The sequence below is a fragment of the Mchenga conophoros genome, linkage group LG9 (genome assembly GCF_057382185.1).
Source record: "Mchenga conophoros isolate Kocher_MC1m ecotype Shallow Benthic linkage group LG9, M_conophoros_male_GT1.1, whole genome shotgun sequence".
NCBI lineage: Eukaryota > Metazoa > Chordata > Actinopteri > Cichliformes > Cichlidae > Mchenga > Mchenga conophoros.
The window spans coordinates 24,461,300-24,477,956 of NC_140534.1; the positions used below are offsets into that span (position 1 = coordinate 24,461,300).

At 45.0% G+C, this 16,657-nt stretch overlaps 1 protein-coding gene across 2 annotated transcripts in view; it reads right to left on the reverse strand.

Annotated features, from left to right (window-relative positions):
• Positions 1-118: 118 nt before the first annotated feature.
• Positions 119-16,657, reverse strand: part of map3k22 (mitogen-activated protein kinase kinase kinase 22) — a 41,230-nt gene continuing 24,691 nt past the window's right edge. The window contains exons 6-18 of one of the 2 annotated variants that reach the window (XM_085287084.1): positions 13,709-13,808; positions 13,314-13,430; positions 12,988-13,102; positions 11,430-11,548; positions 10,801-10,874; positions 9,160-9,221; positions 7,675-7,746; positions 6,996-7,148; positions 5,679-5,827; positions 5,442-5,573; positions 4,346-4,475; positions 2,914-3,091; positions 119-2,286 (exon numbers count right to left, since the gene is read on the reverse strand). In XM_085287084.1, coding sequence (XP_085143210.1) covers positions 2,058-2,286; positions 2,914-3,091; positions 4,346-4,475; positions 5,442-5,573; positions 5,679-5,827; positions 6,996-7,148; positions 7,675-7,746; positions 9,160-9,221; positions 10,801-10,874; positions 11,430-11,548; positions 12,988-13,102; positions 13,314-13,430; positions 13,709-13,808 — 1,630 coding nt within the window. In that variant the 3' untranslated portion in view covers positions 119-2,057. Of the gene's footprint in view, positions 2,287-2,913; positions 3,092-4,345; positions 4,476-5,441; positions 5,574-5,678; positions 5,828-6,995; positions 7,149-7,674; positions 7,747-9,159; positions 9,222-10,800; positions 10,875-11,429; positions 11,564-12,987; positions 13,103-13,313; positions 13,431-13,708; positions 13,809-16,657 lie in introns of both variants that reach the window. The other variant, XM_085287083.1, reaches the window with a different exon arrangement.

A 16,657-nucleotide genomic window follows, 5' to 3' on the forward strand; every position in this document is an offset into this window, starting at 1 on the left:
TCCATCTATCAATCATGAGATCACAACTATAAATACATACATTAATGGGGGGGAAAAAGTGTCATAAAAGTCAACTTTTAATTCAATTTGCAAATTATAAAAAAATCATTGTGAAACATAGTCTTAAGACCTTCCATTTATTAAGTTAAATGTACAAAAGTTCAATGACTTGATACATTTCATGTTTCAAGGCTTTGTCATTCAGACCAAACAAACTCCGTCCCATTCGAAAGCCTCCCAGTCTGTTCATCCTGCCTACCTTCTCTTAAAAGAGGCAACCATTCATTCTCCTGTCTAAATCACAGTACAATCTACTGTATAACGTAGCTATTTCAAATAGATTTTGTTTATAATGTAAAAAGAAATTTCATACAAAAGTGCAGAACAATATGTATGTACAGTATAATCTTTTGTTGGTTTTTCCATATAAAAGATTTTCAGCTAATCCTGCGTGTGCTTTCTACTAAACAGCCGCTCGCCTTACAAGGAAGCTCTCTGCTTTGGCAGTGAACGTTTGTGTTTGCAAGCACACTCAGGTAAGGCACTAAGGGTTGAAAAGATTGGATCGTCATTCTTTTAAGTGCCTGTGTGTTACAGCAAGTCACGACACCTCCGACATCGACCCCCCCACCCCACAGTTAAACTTTCATTTCATCTCCACTTTAAAGAACACATCATTCCACTCCATCCTTTCAACTCAATGTTTTGTTTTTTTTGGCAACTTGTAATAATAAGCTCCGCCTCACATGACGTCACAGAGACCACGGTGTGCCGTCAAAGTCATTAAGAGACCCATTCGAGATGGCGTGGAAAGCTAAATAAAGGCGTGGGGTGAAGTTACAGCAAAAATATAAACAAGACGCTTCCTTCGGTCTAATTTCACAATCTTTAAAAAAAATTATTAAAAAAAAAAAGTGACGTTAATGCGTCCGATTTGGTCTGTGCACAAAGCTGCCATAACACAGGAAAGGCTATATGGGGCTCTGAGGTGGCAAAAAAAGTCAGACATGACTAATACTGCACGTTTTCTAAAAGTTATCGAAAGGTTTCAGTCTCTGCAACGTTTCTTTGGCCACTTCTGAATGGAACAAGGCTCGCTGCATGGGAGGATGGAATGACAACAGTAGTGTTGGTATTGCTTAAGAGACATTGCACACGAATGCGCAAAAACAGTTCGCTTCTTCTTTTTCTTCTTTTACACTGAAACACAATTCTCAATAATATATAAAAAAAAATGCATCAAATAGAAAAATATCTCCTCGGCTGATTATCCTGCACGTCGGAAATGTTTCAATGCATGATATCAAAAAGTGCAACATTGACAATCCTTCCTAAAATGGGCTTGTTTTTGTGAGTGCTTATGAAAGCAGGGTACTGGTGACCCTCGCAGACGTTATAAAAGACATTCTTACTTACAAATTCTTATTGTAAGGCGTTGGCAAAAAATACATTTACATTTTGTTTTTAAAAAATCACAATAGACATCTCATCTGCTAGGATGACTTTATATGCATCATAGAAAAATATTTTACCATCTTAAATTCTGCCCACAGCTTTCTTTAGGCTGATAAGAAACTTACAGTACGGTCACGTGTGATCAATGTAATCACAATTGCGTCTCCTCGATCCCGAGACGCTGTTCTGCAGCAGTAAGTGGGTGTAAAGTGATACCTAAAGGTTGAGACGCGACACTTTGCTCTAACCTTGGTCACTTTTCCTGCGCTTGTTAAAAGGACAGCAGTCTGGAGCTTGTGAGACTGCCTTCTTGTTAGTGCCCTCCTGAGGGAACACCATGCAAAACCTCAGAGGACTCTGGAGGTCTTAACAGCAGTCACCCTTCCCTCTCAGGGAATAGTCCAGGTGGAGCTAGTAGGATGCAGGAGTCTCGACAAGGCAGACACTAGTGGTGGATAACAGGAAGTTGGGAGTGGTACTGAGCCCTGGAGCTTGGTGACGAGGGGAGGGGGCCCTGGGGATGGGACGGGCCGGAGAGGAGGGGATGCACCGGGGCCACGGAGGCCTCACAGGCAGGGAAGGGGAAGGGGATCCACAGGAGCTCAGAAGCTGCCCTGAACGAATGGGTGGCTGAGCAGAAAGTCTGCAGTGGGCCTCCACTTCTCCTCCACAAACACCTGCCGCAGGAAGTCCCTGCAAGCGTCGGACACACCCTCGGGAAGCGTGGGCTTTGTAGGCTGGGTGGCGATCTTAAAAATGGCTGCCATGGCTTCGTACTCGGCCCACGGGGGTTTCTGGGTCAACATCTCAACAACGGTGCAGGCGACACTCCTGAAGGAAAACAGCACAACAGGAAAAATGATTTGAATGGAGCTCGGCTTGTGTCTATTGTCTACCTTGCACCTCCAACTGTTGTGTCAAATACCAGAGTTAACCCTATGACACGAGCGCAAATCCAAACAAACTTATTCCAGTATTGTACTCTTTCTCTAAAGCTTGGAGCAACCAATTACGCCCTAGAACAATGGGCCCAAAAACTGCTGAATCTCACAAAAATCTACAGTTAACACTGTTTGGCAATGCAATGATACGTTAGTATATCTGGCTTCTTATCAAGTCTTTAAGTAAGCGCGCTCTCTTAGAAAACTGTATAAAGTGCTCTAATCTATCGGCACATACAGCCCTTATTTAAAGTTCATATTTATGTGAGTTTCTGAAGTAGCGTGTAACTAAAAAAGTTCATTTATTCCATTTATTACTCGACTGCATTTCTAATTTCAACGCCTCAGTGTGTTAAATATCAACAGTATTAGTAAACAGAGTGCATATCGCAGCAACTGATAACAATATCATTTATTGCTCAAGGTCATTTTATTGCTTTTGCTTTTACAGCGACGGCAGCAATCTGATATTGTTCGCCACTTCAATCAATACAGTTCTATCTAATAATTTCCTTACCACACATCAGCTTTCCTCCCATATCCCTCCCCGTTGATGACTTCAGGGCTCATCCAGTAGGGGGTGCCAGTGACAGACTTGATGCCTGTACCAGACATGCAGATGGTCTGGATACGTTTGCTGGCTCCAAAGTCTCCCAGCTTCACGTTTCCCGAGGAGTCTCTCAGGATGTTAGCACCTGGTGGATCGAAACAAAACGAGCTTGAAAGTATTCAGGACTCTCCCGAGAGCTGTCAGACGCAAAGGGACGCTGACAATTTGGAGTTGCAATTATTGTTATGGGCAAAAAGTGATTGGTGCCAGCAATTCAAGCTGACGGAAGAAGGCAAAAGGTCTTGACTGTTTGGGTAACTGAATACTGGCAGACTTATTTTTAAAAAGCATATCTTTCAGCAGTCTTTATACAAATCCTGCGCTTAGTCAGCTACGCCAAACAGGGAAGTTTATCTTTCTTTCACTTTTCTCACACTGAGGAAAAAGCCTCGTTGGGTTCAGAAAATGAAATACTAAATAAACTGTCTGCTCCACAAGAGACACGTCGAACCTCAACACCCTTTCTCCTCCTATCTTAGTAATTTTCCGAATGTAGCTCTGTCTATCCCATTTCCTTCAGCCACGCCGCTTGTTTGATCGGTGACTAATGTGCACCACTTGCCACTCACCCTCCACCCCCACCAAAGAACTGGCAGGCTGCAAAAGAAGAAACTTGGAGGCTCAAACTATAACCTTTACTTTTTACAGCCCCGAGCTGCTTCTTCCACTGCCTGCACGTTTCCTGTACGTAGGACAACAGGTTCTCTGATAATTCCAGCCTTTGCAAATAAATTCAGAGAAACTTCCAGCTGGTCCGGAGTGAATGTGGAAGTGCGTGTGGTGCCAAGCTTAAGTCCCTTTTTTTTTACTGCAAAAACAGAAATGTTCTGTGGTGAGATGAACACACCGTACATTACACGTGCAGAGCCTTTTTGAGTGGAAAGATCACACCCACATGTGCTCTTCATAGAGCCCTGCCTGGTCCTGTGAGACCGACTATCTTTTTCCCCCACCAGACAGTATATTCCCCTCTTTCTTGGCCGCCGCTTAACGACCCAGTAACTCCCAAAGCTGTGGGCAGCCAAACCAAAACCTTTCCGTCCGGTGCTGAGCATTTTTAGAACAGCCAGTTTCACCAGCACGAAGCCTAATATATCTCAAAGGGGAGTTGAAAATAGCACATTTTTCCAGGCACGTTCTGCAGACGACGAATGACCAAATGAGGAAATGTCAACCCGAATGAAAATGAATGAATCTGTAGTTTTGACCCCCCGCCTATTGCAGCAGCTACTGCTATAGGACCCCATTGAAAAAAGCATTTCCAAGTGTGAGTGTTTGCCGGTTACAAATCCAATTAAAATCCAACCTTGGCCTTTTTCGAGCTTGCGGCTTCATTTACCTTTGATGTCCCGGTGTACAATCATGTTGCTGTGCAGGTAGGAGACTCCTTGGAGGATCTGCCTGGTGTATCTCTTCGTCACCTTCTCCGTCAGGGCTCCGTAGGCTTTTAGCTGGTCTTTTATCGAGCCCTACAGAGACAAACAGAAAGCCTGTGAGCGAATGAATGGATGGGACGGACACGCATGCGAAATTAGAGAAAAATCTACATACACTTATTTTTCTGGAAAACGTGGGTGTTCCAGCTAATTTGTTTGGGGTTTATTTGTGAAAGCAGCCAATTCTCAAGGCCAAAAACCAAGAATGTAAGCATATAACGTGCTGACAGAAGTCTGTTGACTGACTTTGAGTCCAAACTGCACCAGTGAGCTGCATTTCCTTCAATTTCCTGTTTTCCGCTCCTCCTGGGGACACGGCAGGAGCTAAGACCTGATCCTGTAACACCTGTGACGCACTTTAGGACTTGCGGTGAAAACAAAACCTCTGCCTCCTCACTTTCAGCTGTCAACGGGACACCTTAGGAGCTCTCGGGGTCTCTCCGAGGGACACACGGCCCTCCCTCCCTCGGACCATTAAAGTGTTATCGGTCAGGCGCAGCAGTGAAGCCGTGCCACGCAGCCACACAAAAGCTTGGCTCTGTCACCTCCTGTCTTGCTTCTGCCAACTCTGGCGAAACGTAAACATTTCCAATTTCCAGACAATGTGTGACTAAGACACTCAGCGTCTCTGGGAAATTAAAAAAAAAAAATAGCTCAGGAAATATTAAAAGCAGGCTCGGGGACAGGGTCCGCAGGCGACAGTAGCTCATTAAAGTTGCTCATTTAGGGAGAATATGATCTCATAAAATGAGCTGTTCTGCTGACATCAACTGCGTGGAGGACATGTTTGTTGACAGCTGGTGACATTTCTAAATAGATTCTAGCAGATGTGGCTGGTAAGGGTTTGATTTTAATGTTTGTGTTAAAATGTCTCAGTACCTATCTTTATAGCCAAACCAAGTCCGGCGCGCACATTCTCAGACGTTAATTGTTCTTTCGAAATTTAAGGGCTGCTCGAGTGTGATTAAATTTACTTAAAATGTCCCGCAGAATACACACCCCGGGCATGAACTCGACAAAAATGGTGAGTTTTCTCTGGTCGAGGTCTCGAAGGCAGCCGTAGTACTGCACAATCCTCTCGTGACGCAGATTCTTCAGCAGCTGAATCTCACACTCCAGAGCATTCACTTCCTGCAGCAGAAAAACCAAAGTTAGAGTCTTCAATTTATTAAAAAAGCCCATCGTATGCCATCAACTTCATGCAAATCCAAACAGTTTTGATATATTTCCCCTCACCTTGCTGGTTTCTTGACAGTCAGGATCAAACGGCACCTGCTTGGCGGCCAGCTCGCGGCCTGTGTCGGCATCGTAGCAGAGGTAGACCTCCCCGAACGCTCCTCGTCCCAGCAGCTTTCCCTGTCTCCAGTTGACTGGCGCCCGTGGTGCTGCAGAAATGAAACGCCAGACTATGAATCCCCCCCTCAGTAATTAATTGTGTTGCTAAGCCTCCTATGACAGCCAGCTTCTCTATGATATACGGATCTGAGAGCATGTTTATAAAAATAAAAAAAAACTAAAGCAAACGTCAAACTCCACTGATCACACATCAACTTCACCGAGACCAGACGTTAAGCGCACCGCAATTTGTTAAATCACTCCCACTGCAGACCCTTCTTAGACTGGGGAAACCCCAGATATCACAGTCAAGCAGTGGAACCGCAACCCACCAACAGACACACAAACTGTGAAAGCCTAGAAAGCTCATCTGCGCGGCTCCCACGTTCTCAGGCTCAGACTCCGGGACTTTGTTTTGGAACCAGCAGGCTTCTCTGTGGCTGCGTTAGACTGTTTGGTCGCGCGTGGGTGAGACGGACACCAGAGACGGACACATCGACCACAGACTTATGAGCCAAGCTTTGGTATTATGATGTAGACAGTTTCTGGGCAGGATGTATAGACTAAATGAGGACAGATGTGATTAGTAAGCCCGTAAAACGGCTTAATTTGGACGATGAGGGGGGAATTCTGCCTGTGACATACAGTACGACTGTGCATTACATCTATCCTCATTGATATATATTATACATTACAATGCATCTGTAGAAGGAAGATACAACCCTGAAATAGTGGAACTGCAAAAGTTTTATCTTGAATCATTGAAATCAGTCATTCCTCTGTTTAAATTAGAAACCATCTGATCAAAGTGGAAGTGAACAACACCGCAAATCAACAGTTTAGTCAACACATAATTATGTGGAAGCTATTTTTCTCACATTTTTCAGTCACTTTCACACTAAAATACTCCAGTTTCAGCCTCTCTGTTGTGAGGAGTTTCTGCTTTTCTCTGTTTTATGCGATCGAGAATGCAAGTACAGTATTTTTTTTTTTAAGTAGCTGCTTAGTTTTCAAAGATTAAATGCCTAATATTTAATCAAGCGAATGATCAGCACATGTCCACTAACAGTTGGATTGCCCGTGTCCATTTTTTGTATTTATATTGAGGTCATCGATAGCAATTGGTCACATGAGCCAAACACACAACTATTACAGATTATTTTACAGTGTCGAGCACACGTTCCCCCTGTTTCAAAAGATTTCAAGTGAATCACTTACACTTGGCTGTACCTCGCTGGGAGCTTTTGCCCAGTGAGCGCAGATCGCTGTACTGCAGCGTGCTGTCTCCATTATAGCTTCGAGTGCGGCTGGAGGGAACCAGCTGAAAAAGATTCTCCTGCGGCATGAAGCTCCGCGGAAGTGTCCTACGTCCTGAAAACACATAAACGAACATAATCAGACTTGTCATACACTTTACTCTTGATTGCATTGTGAATCTGTTTTCACACAGTTAACTTCACAGGTGCAGTGCATAAAGTCTGCTCTTGGCCGAAACGTGAGGCCAGCCAGAGCAGACTGCCTTTCGCCACTCCATCCCACTTCCCTTCAGACAGGAAGCAGGGCGCTGTGTTTTTATACAAGCTTGGGTTCACCGCAGGGAAACGTAAATCACTGCTAGCCAAGGTTAGCCTCTGAGTAAGCAATTACTAGCAGCTGCCTGAAACAGCGAGCCAGCAGTGTAATAAATTTCCACGAGGTGCAAAGAAACTCTCTAAAAGAGGATAATATTTCAAAATATCTTGTTTGAAAGTAAGAAATATGCATCTGAAGTTAGAAGACTGTGACCACACTGCAGGACAAAGAGTGGTCTGTGTCCGTGTTGTTCTATAGACATGTTCTGTTGTTATTTCTGTGTAACAGCGCTGTTGTAATTGTTTAAGCAAAGCTGGTTTCTTACTATCTCCGTAATCCTTGCTGCGATTTGGCAATTGGAACTGGCGTGGGAAAGTCCCTCCTTTTCCATGACGACCTGAAAAGAGAGGATTGAGGCAGAGAGAGGTGTCAGCAAGTAAAATAAAGCCTCAACAATTAGTCTCGCATTGCACCCAAATGACAGAAACAATGCTTCTGGATTCACAGTTATGCGTTTATCCACTTTTTAAGTCTAATAATGGCGGTTTAAATGCTTGGACGGGCACTCAAGACACTGCATTCCCATTTTTGCTCATCCCTGATGTGTCAAATCCAGCTGTGAAGCAGCAGAATGGAACGCGGCTCTTTGCACGCTGAACGGGGCCGCCTCCCTGCAGCCAATGCGGAAACTGAAAGCAGCTCGCGTGCGCTAGCTTAGCATTAGCTCTGAACAGTGGAGCAGTAACTAAAGGTGGGGTGTGGGGGGGCTGACGCATGAGAGCACTGACACTCTCCCCCCTCACACAGCAAACACACAATAAACGGAGAGGAGCGGAGCCACTTGGAATTGAAAGCAGCTGTTCTGTCAGATGACTGCCTCCCCTCATGCTGTTTTTGTGGCTGTATCCCATGGATACCGGAGTTATTTTTTGTGTTTGGCAGAGTGGGATGGAGAGGAAAAATCTACTCACAGGGAATGGTAAACAAATACTGTAGCCCTCAGCAGAAGGGCCACACAGCTTTACATCTGGGAGGGTGGTGCGTGTGTGTGCAAGCACGTGCTTGTGTACCCAAGTGGGTCTTCAAGTTCTGCTGCAGCTACAGTATGACGTTCCCTCATCGGCACAGACAATGTGCAGAACTCTCTTTTTTTCATTTACAGCATGGGGGGAGCTGAAAGGGGAAAGAGAAATGGCCAGATTGAGAGAGCCAATGCAGCTTCTCTGTTCACGGAGGCTAGTTTGGCTTTATCTCTCATCCTGCTTCATTTGATCTGCCTTCTGAAGGAAAAGAGGACAGACCGGGACCCCAGGGACAGAGACGAGATGAGCAGGGGGCCATTGAGAAGAGAGGGGAAGTGATCATGCTGCGGCAGGGCAGCAACATCTATTAAGATGGGATGAGGTAAAACAGAAAAAGGCAGTGAATAAAGGGGTCTGTACAGGGGGAGTGTATGGAAGATAGCAAAGGAAGAGACGCAGTACTATCTTACTTCACCGCCTCATCAAACTTAAGAAACACAGCCGAGATTCACCACAACCCATTGTTCATTTTACAGATACAGCCCTAAAATAATATAATCTCCACTTTCATTAGCATTCTCTTCAAGGGGAAACACTCTAGATAAGCAAGAGCCTCTCCTGTAAAACTGAATGTGGAGCTATAAGAACCACAGCAAAAAGTAAGAACAGACAAAGCCTCCAAATAACGAACACGCTTTTTATACCTCTCTTTGTTTGGCAGCTGGGGGCTGAGAAAAAGACATTTTTAGAATTGGAGAGAAACTGCTGCAAGATTTGTCCCCTCTTACCTTTGTATTCGAAGTTAAGGTTCAGGTAATTATTGTCACGGGTGTTCTGTGAGTAAGGAGGGCTGAAATGACAGAAAGCATGAAGGGAAAGTTGAAAATTTTTTTGCTCTTTTAGTTGCTAATTTCCCCTTATCTTCAAACAAAGTCTGGCTACAGCTGCTGGCCTGATACATCAGAATGGGGCTCGACTGCAAAGCGGCACAAAACGCAGGGAATGGCTTTAGTATTCAAACTATCTTCCTGTCACTCACAGCTGATGTAAAACAACAAAGTGGCAAAATTTGAAAAGTTGAGCTCTAGGAAGATTTGTGGACTCACAAAGTCAAACTGCTCGCCACTGAACTAGCAGCAATATAACATATGTCACTAAATGTCTGTATGTGCATCCAACCTCTCTCCCTCCCTGGACATTTCCAACAAGCCCCGTCCCGACGAACCGACAGAGAGTGACGTCTCTGTTGACCGCAGGGCGGCGCGGGGCCACGAGACCCCTGGATAAGGGGCACGCATGCCCGTTCGCAGGGAAAAGTTCCATGCACTCGTTTCCTGCCATTGTTCTGCAGCCTGGAGCCCTGATAAGCCTCGTGCAGGTAGAACTGTTTCCGTCCTGCTCTCTCTCTGTCAGCTCCACGCTTGCTCGCTTTTATTCTCCCTTTGATTCAAATTCACTCTTTTCTCTCCTCAGCCTTTCCCACTCTACTCTCACTCTTTCGCCACTTTTCATTTTCTGGCTCAGTTTTTCCAGCATGTTGCTTGCTCACTCTCTCACATCTCCCACTCAGTCTCTGTTTCTGTCTGTCTCTCACGCACTCTCTCTCGTGATAACGGAGGAATCCAGGCGTCCAGATAAGAGTTCTGTCGCTATGGCAACAGCAAAGTGACCCGATTCCTTTTCCACACAGACAAGCGGAGGAAGGGTCGCAGGGAAGCTACGCTGGTCTTTAGCACATTTACAAACTTTGCTAAAAGCTGTTGCAACACAGGCGCTCACATCCAAGTGTGTACACAAGCACTCTGTGATACAAACCATGTCTCACAAGGACGTGTACACATATATATATATTACAGATTAATGAAGGAATCCGTATCTGTCAGTTTATGTGTGGCTGACAACCTCGTCCCATCTACTTAACAGCTGATCACACCAATCACCAGCATGTGAGCCATTTAGGCAACATCAATAAATTGCAGCTCCTACTGATAGCCTGAACTTAAGACGTTTAGGGAACAGCAGGAACTTAAAGAATCTACCGACTTTCTGCAGACATCTGGGGAACACTTTTAAGCCTCTGACATCAACACATAACCCACAAATGAGGTGTTTATCGTAACAATATGTTTAGTGCTGCTACAGAAAATAACCTTTATCACACAGACTCCCCAATGTGCATGACTAGTCATGCATTTTCTTAAATGTATGACTCTAGTAATGCACATGGATGACAAACCACATGAGAAAAAAAAAAGCTGCAGTAAACTTTGAGCACACTGGTTTAAAACAAACAAAAAAAATTAAAGAAGAAGAAAGAATTCAAGCCTGCTATCAGCTATATCGGCTGAAAACAGTGCACGTTCTTGAGTAGCCACTGTATAAATCCACAACGACGAGGGCTATAAATCACCCGCTCCATGATGACTCACCTGTCCAGTGCTTGATCTATTGACTGACAGCTGCTCGACAGCGAGTTGTCTGCACTCCCAAAGGGATCCAACATCTGACAGATACAATAACACAAGGAGACCGAGGGTCACGGAGCATGCAATCATACAGGAGAGAGCATACCAAGCAGTGCGGGTGGAGTTGTGCTTGTTACTGTCTCACGTCTTAAGAATTTGAAGGGGTTTGAATAATGTCTGACATCCTCTTTAAATACTGCACAGAAATGTTATATGTGGCTATATAGCCTTGTAAAATCAAATTAGTGCTAGTACTTCTGCTGCTGCTAACAATACAGGGCAATCCAGTATACGAGCAGAGTAAACAATGAATCACCGAAGACTGTTCAGACGATTAAATCTCGACAAAAACACAGTTCTGCCCAAGAGTTCAGCCTTCCAGTCAAGAACTCAAAATATTATATGGGAAAAGAATCTATGAAAACAGCCAATATTGGCCATTTCAGTGCATTAACTACAATAAATTAACTACATTTGGTTGAATAAATGTCAACCTGCCAAAGACATCAAAAAGATCTTTTTTCTGAAGTCTATTCAAACTTTTTCAAGAAGCAACAATGCATAAAGCATTTATTCGGCTGATGGACTCTTACACTTTGGTCTGGGTTTTCTGGGATGAACTCCCCTTCACTGTGGATGCTGGTGTAGGAGCCCTGGCGGGCGATCTGCTGCTGCTCCTCAGGGACGCTGCCTGGCGGCGGGGACGTCCGACCTGTGTGGAGGGAACCTGAAAGTGACGAAAAGAAGCACCAGGGGCGGCCAATAAAAGAGAGGGGAATGAAACAATTAAAGTTGAGCGGATGAGTAATGCAAAAGGTGGAAGGGGGGAGGTAAATGAGAGCGAGAGGAGAAATTGAGAAGTGGAGGGAGTGCGGGAAGATGAAGAGATGGGAACGAGGGACAGAGGGGAGAAAACGGCGTCACAGTGTTATTCATGGGTACGAGTTCAGCAGTGCCAGGACTGCGAGAAATGATTTACTAAACTACACTGCCGCCACCTCTAACCTCAATTACTGTGACGAATGCTCTCCTGGCTGAGCTGCGGCGGAGACTGAGCGCTCGTCCTTGTCACGGTAAAAAGATCTACTGAAACTATCGCAGACTGGGCTGACAGGAATACTGAAACAGCGCAGAGAGGCTAAAAGGCACTAAGACGAATAGAAGCGTTGGAAATACGATCAAAGTCTTGTTGTTTGACTGAAGGCTGCAAATTACAACCGCTTTGTCTCGACTGTTCAGCTTTTCTGCCTCTTTCCCCCTGACGCCACAGTCTGCTCCCATACGTCATCGAGGTACCCGGGTTCACATCTCGTCTTCACTCAGCCGTACACCGTGACCGTTCTCCCGTCACCTCTCATCTGCCGCTACTCCCCGCGCTCCTATCTCGGCCCGCTCGCCTCGTCTCGCACTCGTGCCTCGCTGGCAGGGAGAAAAACTGATGGAGGGCCGATAATTCTGGACGATTTATGCGCTTGCGGCCACATGACGAAGATAGGCTCGCAAGAGCGATCACAGCTGCTATGCAAAGATGCAAACGTGATGGCAGGAGCGAGCACCGGTTTGATTCTGAGCGTGTCTGAGGCCGAGATACGACCGAGACGCTGACCTTTCTGGACAGAGCTGATATTAAAATAAACCAAACATGCCTGGGGACGAGGAGGGGGGGGACTACAAAGTGTGACGTGACAAGAAAAGGTTTTTTTTTTGTGCACAGTTTTAGATGAGAAGACAGAAACTGCTCTCATGCATGTGCTTTGAATACTAAAGCTACTATATATTTATACATATTACATCCAAGTATGGTCACAGTTAACATGACAAAAAGCTAACAGGCCAAAGACAGCGGCCAGACAGTTGCTTAGCATGAGTGCAGGAGTTTGTCCTTGCTTTGACATGACAAGTCCTTGGCTGCTTTCACCTCCGGTTTGCATTTTCTACTCCGATAAAGCATGCGCCCCATCTTTTCCATTAACATTCCTGCGACTTTGACGGCCGTCTGCATCGTCAGGTGACACTGATACGTCATCCTTGAGGCTTTAGCACATGACTGAGAAACCTTTGCATCAGCAGAGTGCTTTTCTGCCTCCTCTCACATTTAACAACTAATAAAAACAGCATAAAAACACTTTTTTTTAAAACATGGAAGCTCACCTGTTGAGTGTTTGCGCACCCTCTCTGAGCCCTTTAGCAAGGAGCCCTTCAAATCTCCCAGTGACCTCGATGACTTCATCTCGCTCTGTTTGTCCCTGCTGTTCACCTGTAGGTACTGGAAACACAGGAAGTAGGAGAGAGTGAAAAAAGGGAATCGGCTCAGCAGAGGAAGGGAGGACAGCATTACCTCATTGTTCAGTTACATCACCGTGTGTGGAAGCAATTTGTTTCCTCATTTTGCAAAAAAAAACAAAAAACTAAAAAGGATTACTTCATTCACCTTTGTTCCCACTAACTGCACAAAAGTGAGCATCTTAAAAACTCACATGGTTGTTTTTAGGAGTCTTTAGCAGTATCCTGAGCAGCCCATTGGTCCCCGAACTGCAGCCCAGCGTCAGCACCGCCTGATCCAGGTCCTCCTGCGTCTTCAGGGGCAGCAGCAGCTGATAGGACAAGAAAGCACACAGCACATGAGCTTCAATTCTCTATTGTTCAGCAACAAGAGCACGTGAATGCAGCAGCACATGTATGACATCAAGGGTTTCACAATAAAAAACAAAAAACATGTAAATAAACAAAGCTTTTCTTGGATCTTGACAGCTTGAGAAAACAAACGTAACGCCACTTCGAGGACACGCGTACTGCAGTGCATACTGGAGGATTGTCACGAAAAACAACAGATAAAACTGTAACACGCCAGCTACACGAGTCATTCTCTTACCTCTTTCTCCATGAAGAACATGTCCATCTGCTGGCCAAAGGCCTCGGTCACTTTCTGCAGCAGCTCTTTGATCTTCAGCGGCCTCTGAAACAGGATGATTCTGGAAAAAGGAGAAGGCCAGCCGGGTCAGAGGTGGGAGAAAGACGGTCATGTTGTGTCTGGCTGCAGCTGAGCTGACAGCCTGCTGGCTACTGGTTTGTAGCATTAGCTTGCACCTGATAAATCTCTAAGAACCCGTTTTCATTTACTTTACAGCAGCGGGAAACAGAAGATAAACGGACGGGGGGTCAGCAGGGTCGAGGAGAGGAGTGAGCCGAGCCACCGAGATGCTAAGAGGGCATTAATCAGTGCAGTGAAAACAGAAAGTGCAGACATACTCTCCACTTGCATGTCTGTGCTTATCTACTGTATGCTTACGTGTATTCCCGTCCGAGACCGACCTTATCAGCAAAAGTCTTGTTGTGAGTGTGTATATGAGACGCATGTGTGTTTGTAAAACTTTACATGCATGAGTGTGCTTCCCAATCAGTGTGTGCATCGGCCACTGTTTCAACACCATTGGGCCTCTCCGCTAAGCCAGCACAAAGGCAGATGGGAAACTTCCTGAGAGGAAAGGGGGGGAAAAATCTGGAGCGGCAGCAAAAGCAGCAGGATGTGTGTCTTTCCCTCGTCTTTTAAAGAGTGACAGAGTGAAAGATACAGAGACATGGAGATATTTACAGACGTCTGTGAGAGAAAATAAAGGGGGGGGCAGCCTGAGAAAATAAAGCAGAGAGAGAAGCAGAGAGACTCCTGTCCTGTCCTCCCCCCAACACCACCATCTACCCCCACCTCACTCTCTGCTTCTGAAGAATCTGCAGCGCTACTATCTCTTTATAGTATCCTGATAAAAGGGAGTCGTTTTTATCCCATCACTTCCTCATCAGAGGCCAAAGCTTTGCCTATCTTAATGACCGCTCATTGGTTCCCTCATTTGGATAAATTCTGGGAAAAGGGGGGAGGCTGCAGATCAGAGGCAAGCGGCGGCACAGCTAAACACTCCTCGTCTCTGTTTAGATTTGGTGATGATGTGTGCGATAAAGAGCTGGAGGGATGTGGGGACGGGGGTTTGGGGGGCTTGTACAAGGATGCGGCTCCAAAAGATATGGCTTTTCTTCCTCTGCATGCGGACACACTCAGTCGCAGAGGTTTGCAGAGTTGGAAGAATGCTTTCACACGTCCCAGCGCACTCTCTTTCCCTTTTGTCTCGTGGAGAAAAAAAAAAGAAAAAAAAATCACAATAATATAAACACTAAGAGAAAAAAAAAAGGTTTGGCTCTGTTCCCGCTCTCTCTCTCTGGCTGTAGACCTTGAGGTAGGGGGGAGAGCGAGTCGCTCTACAGCTCTTATTTCCTGCCCCAAACCTCCAGTGCTTGCCAATGAAAAGAGAGAGAGAGACCATCGAATCCGATTCCACTGTGGACGGACAACACGATCATCCTGACTCAGGGACTCCTGATACCTCGAGTTAGGTAGAGGACCCTCAAATATAATGCTATTCACCGCACAGCCTGGGATTAGATCTGTGCAGTCAGATCGTCTTGATAGTAGCTGCTCGAGTATGAAAGGAAGTTCAGATTATTTTCTTTCTTCTTCTAATCTAATAAGCCGGCTCGTAGGGTCTGTGCTGAAAGAGATTTTAGATCGAGATCGAAGAAATGCAGTTCAGTTTCCATTCACTGAATTTTTTATGAGGGTTATATTTTTTTTTAGGCTTTGCTTTCTTACTTAGCTGAGAGTATTTGCAGTTTAAGCCCCGTTTAGAGGCTTAAACTAAGGAAAAAAAGGTTTTGCTAACTCTAAACCAGGGGTATTCAACATGAGGCCCGAGGGCCACAATCGTTCCAAAAAGAGACTTCAATCCGTCCTTCTGGAATATAAGAACTTTTAACAGTTTTACACCTACTCTTATAATACAAATCTCCTACTGCAATTCATATTACACCACAATAATTAAGTAGCAATTAAATGAAAAAAAAATATTTACAGCTTTTATATATTTTTTTTTACAGTGACTCCAGAGACAGTTTTATCACTTTGTTTCATTGATCCCGCCCTCTTAAAATCAAAGTAGGATGTACATGAATTACAATGTAAAATGACTTTGACATCCCTACTTTAAATAATCAGTTCACAATCGCAAAACTGCTTTTTTATTTTATTTAAATAAAAAACCCACAGCTATTAGTCATAAACGCAACATTAGCTTTCATCGAGTCATGCTTTTAAGACCACCTGATGTGGAAAACCAAAACAGTGAGCTGAAAGATCCTGCAATGCTCTGCAGAGCTGGTGTTGACTGTAGCCTGTTAATAATTCTCAGAGGGTTTGTCTCTCCGAGTGACCCTTTTCACTGTCGCATACCTCGAGTTACCCGATCCCCTGTTAATATACAGAAATATTGATTAAAGCTGCGTTAAATAAATATTTAAGTTACACAGGTTTTAATGTGATTTCGATCCTTTTCTGTTCTGGAAAGAGGTCGACGAGGGTGTGAATCGACAAAGCGGATGAAAGAAAAAAATCATTAAATAAAAAAGAGATTTTCCTTTCAAGTCTATGAATGGCATCTTCTAAAGTGAGCTGTTGGCTGTCTTTTCTGAGAGAGCAGTGTGGAGTGAAGGGAGCTCGTGAGAAAGGGAAGACTGCGAGACGAGGCGGAGGGGGGGGGGGGGGCGCAGAAACACAGAGACAGGAACATGAAAAACTCGTCTCTTCCTCAGCAGTAGCCAATTAGGGCTGTGAAAAAGTGAAAAGGCCCAGTGTGAAGCAGTGCTCTGCTGGCCGAGCACGCCGCTTTCCTTCTCTTTCCCACTCCTCTGAGCCTGTGGCTTTCTTATCACAGTATCGCTGAACCGATGCCCGTTCCCCTCGTCTATATTCTGATGAATCGAGGCAATTATTGCGGTA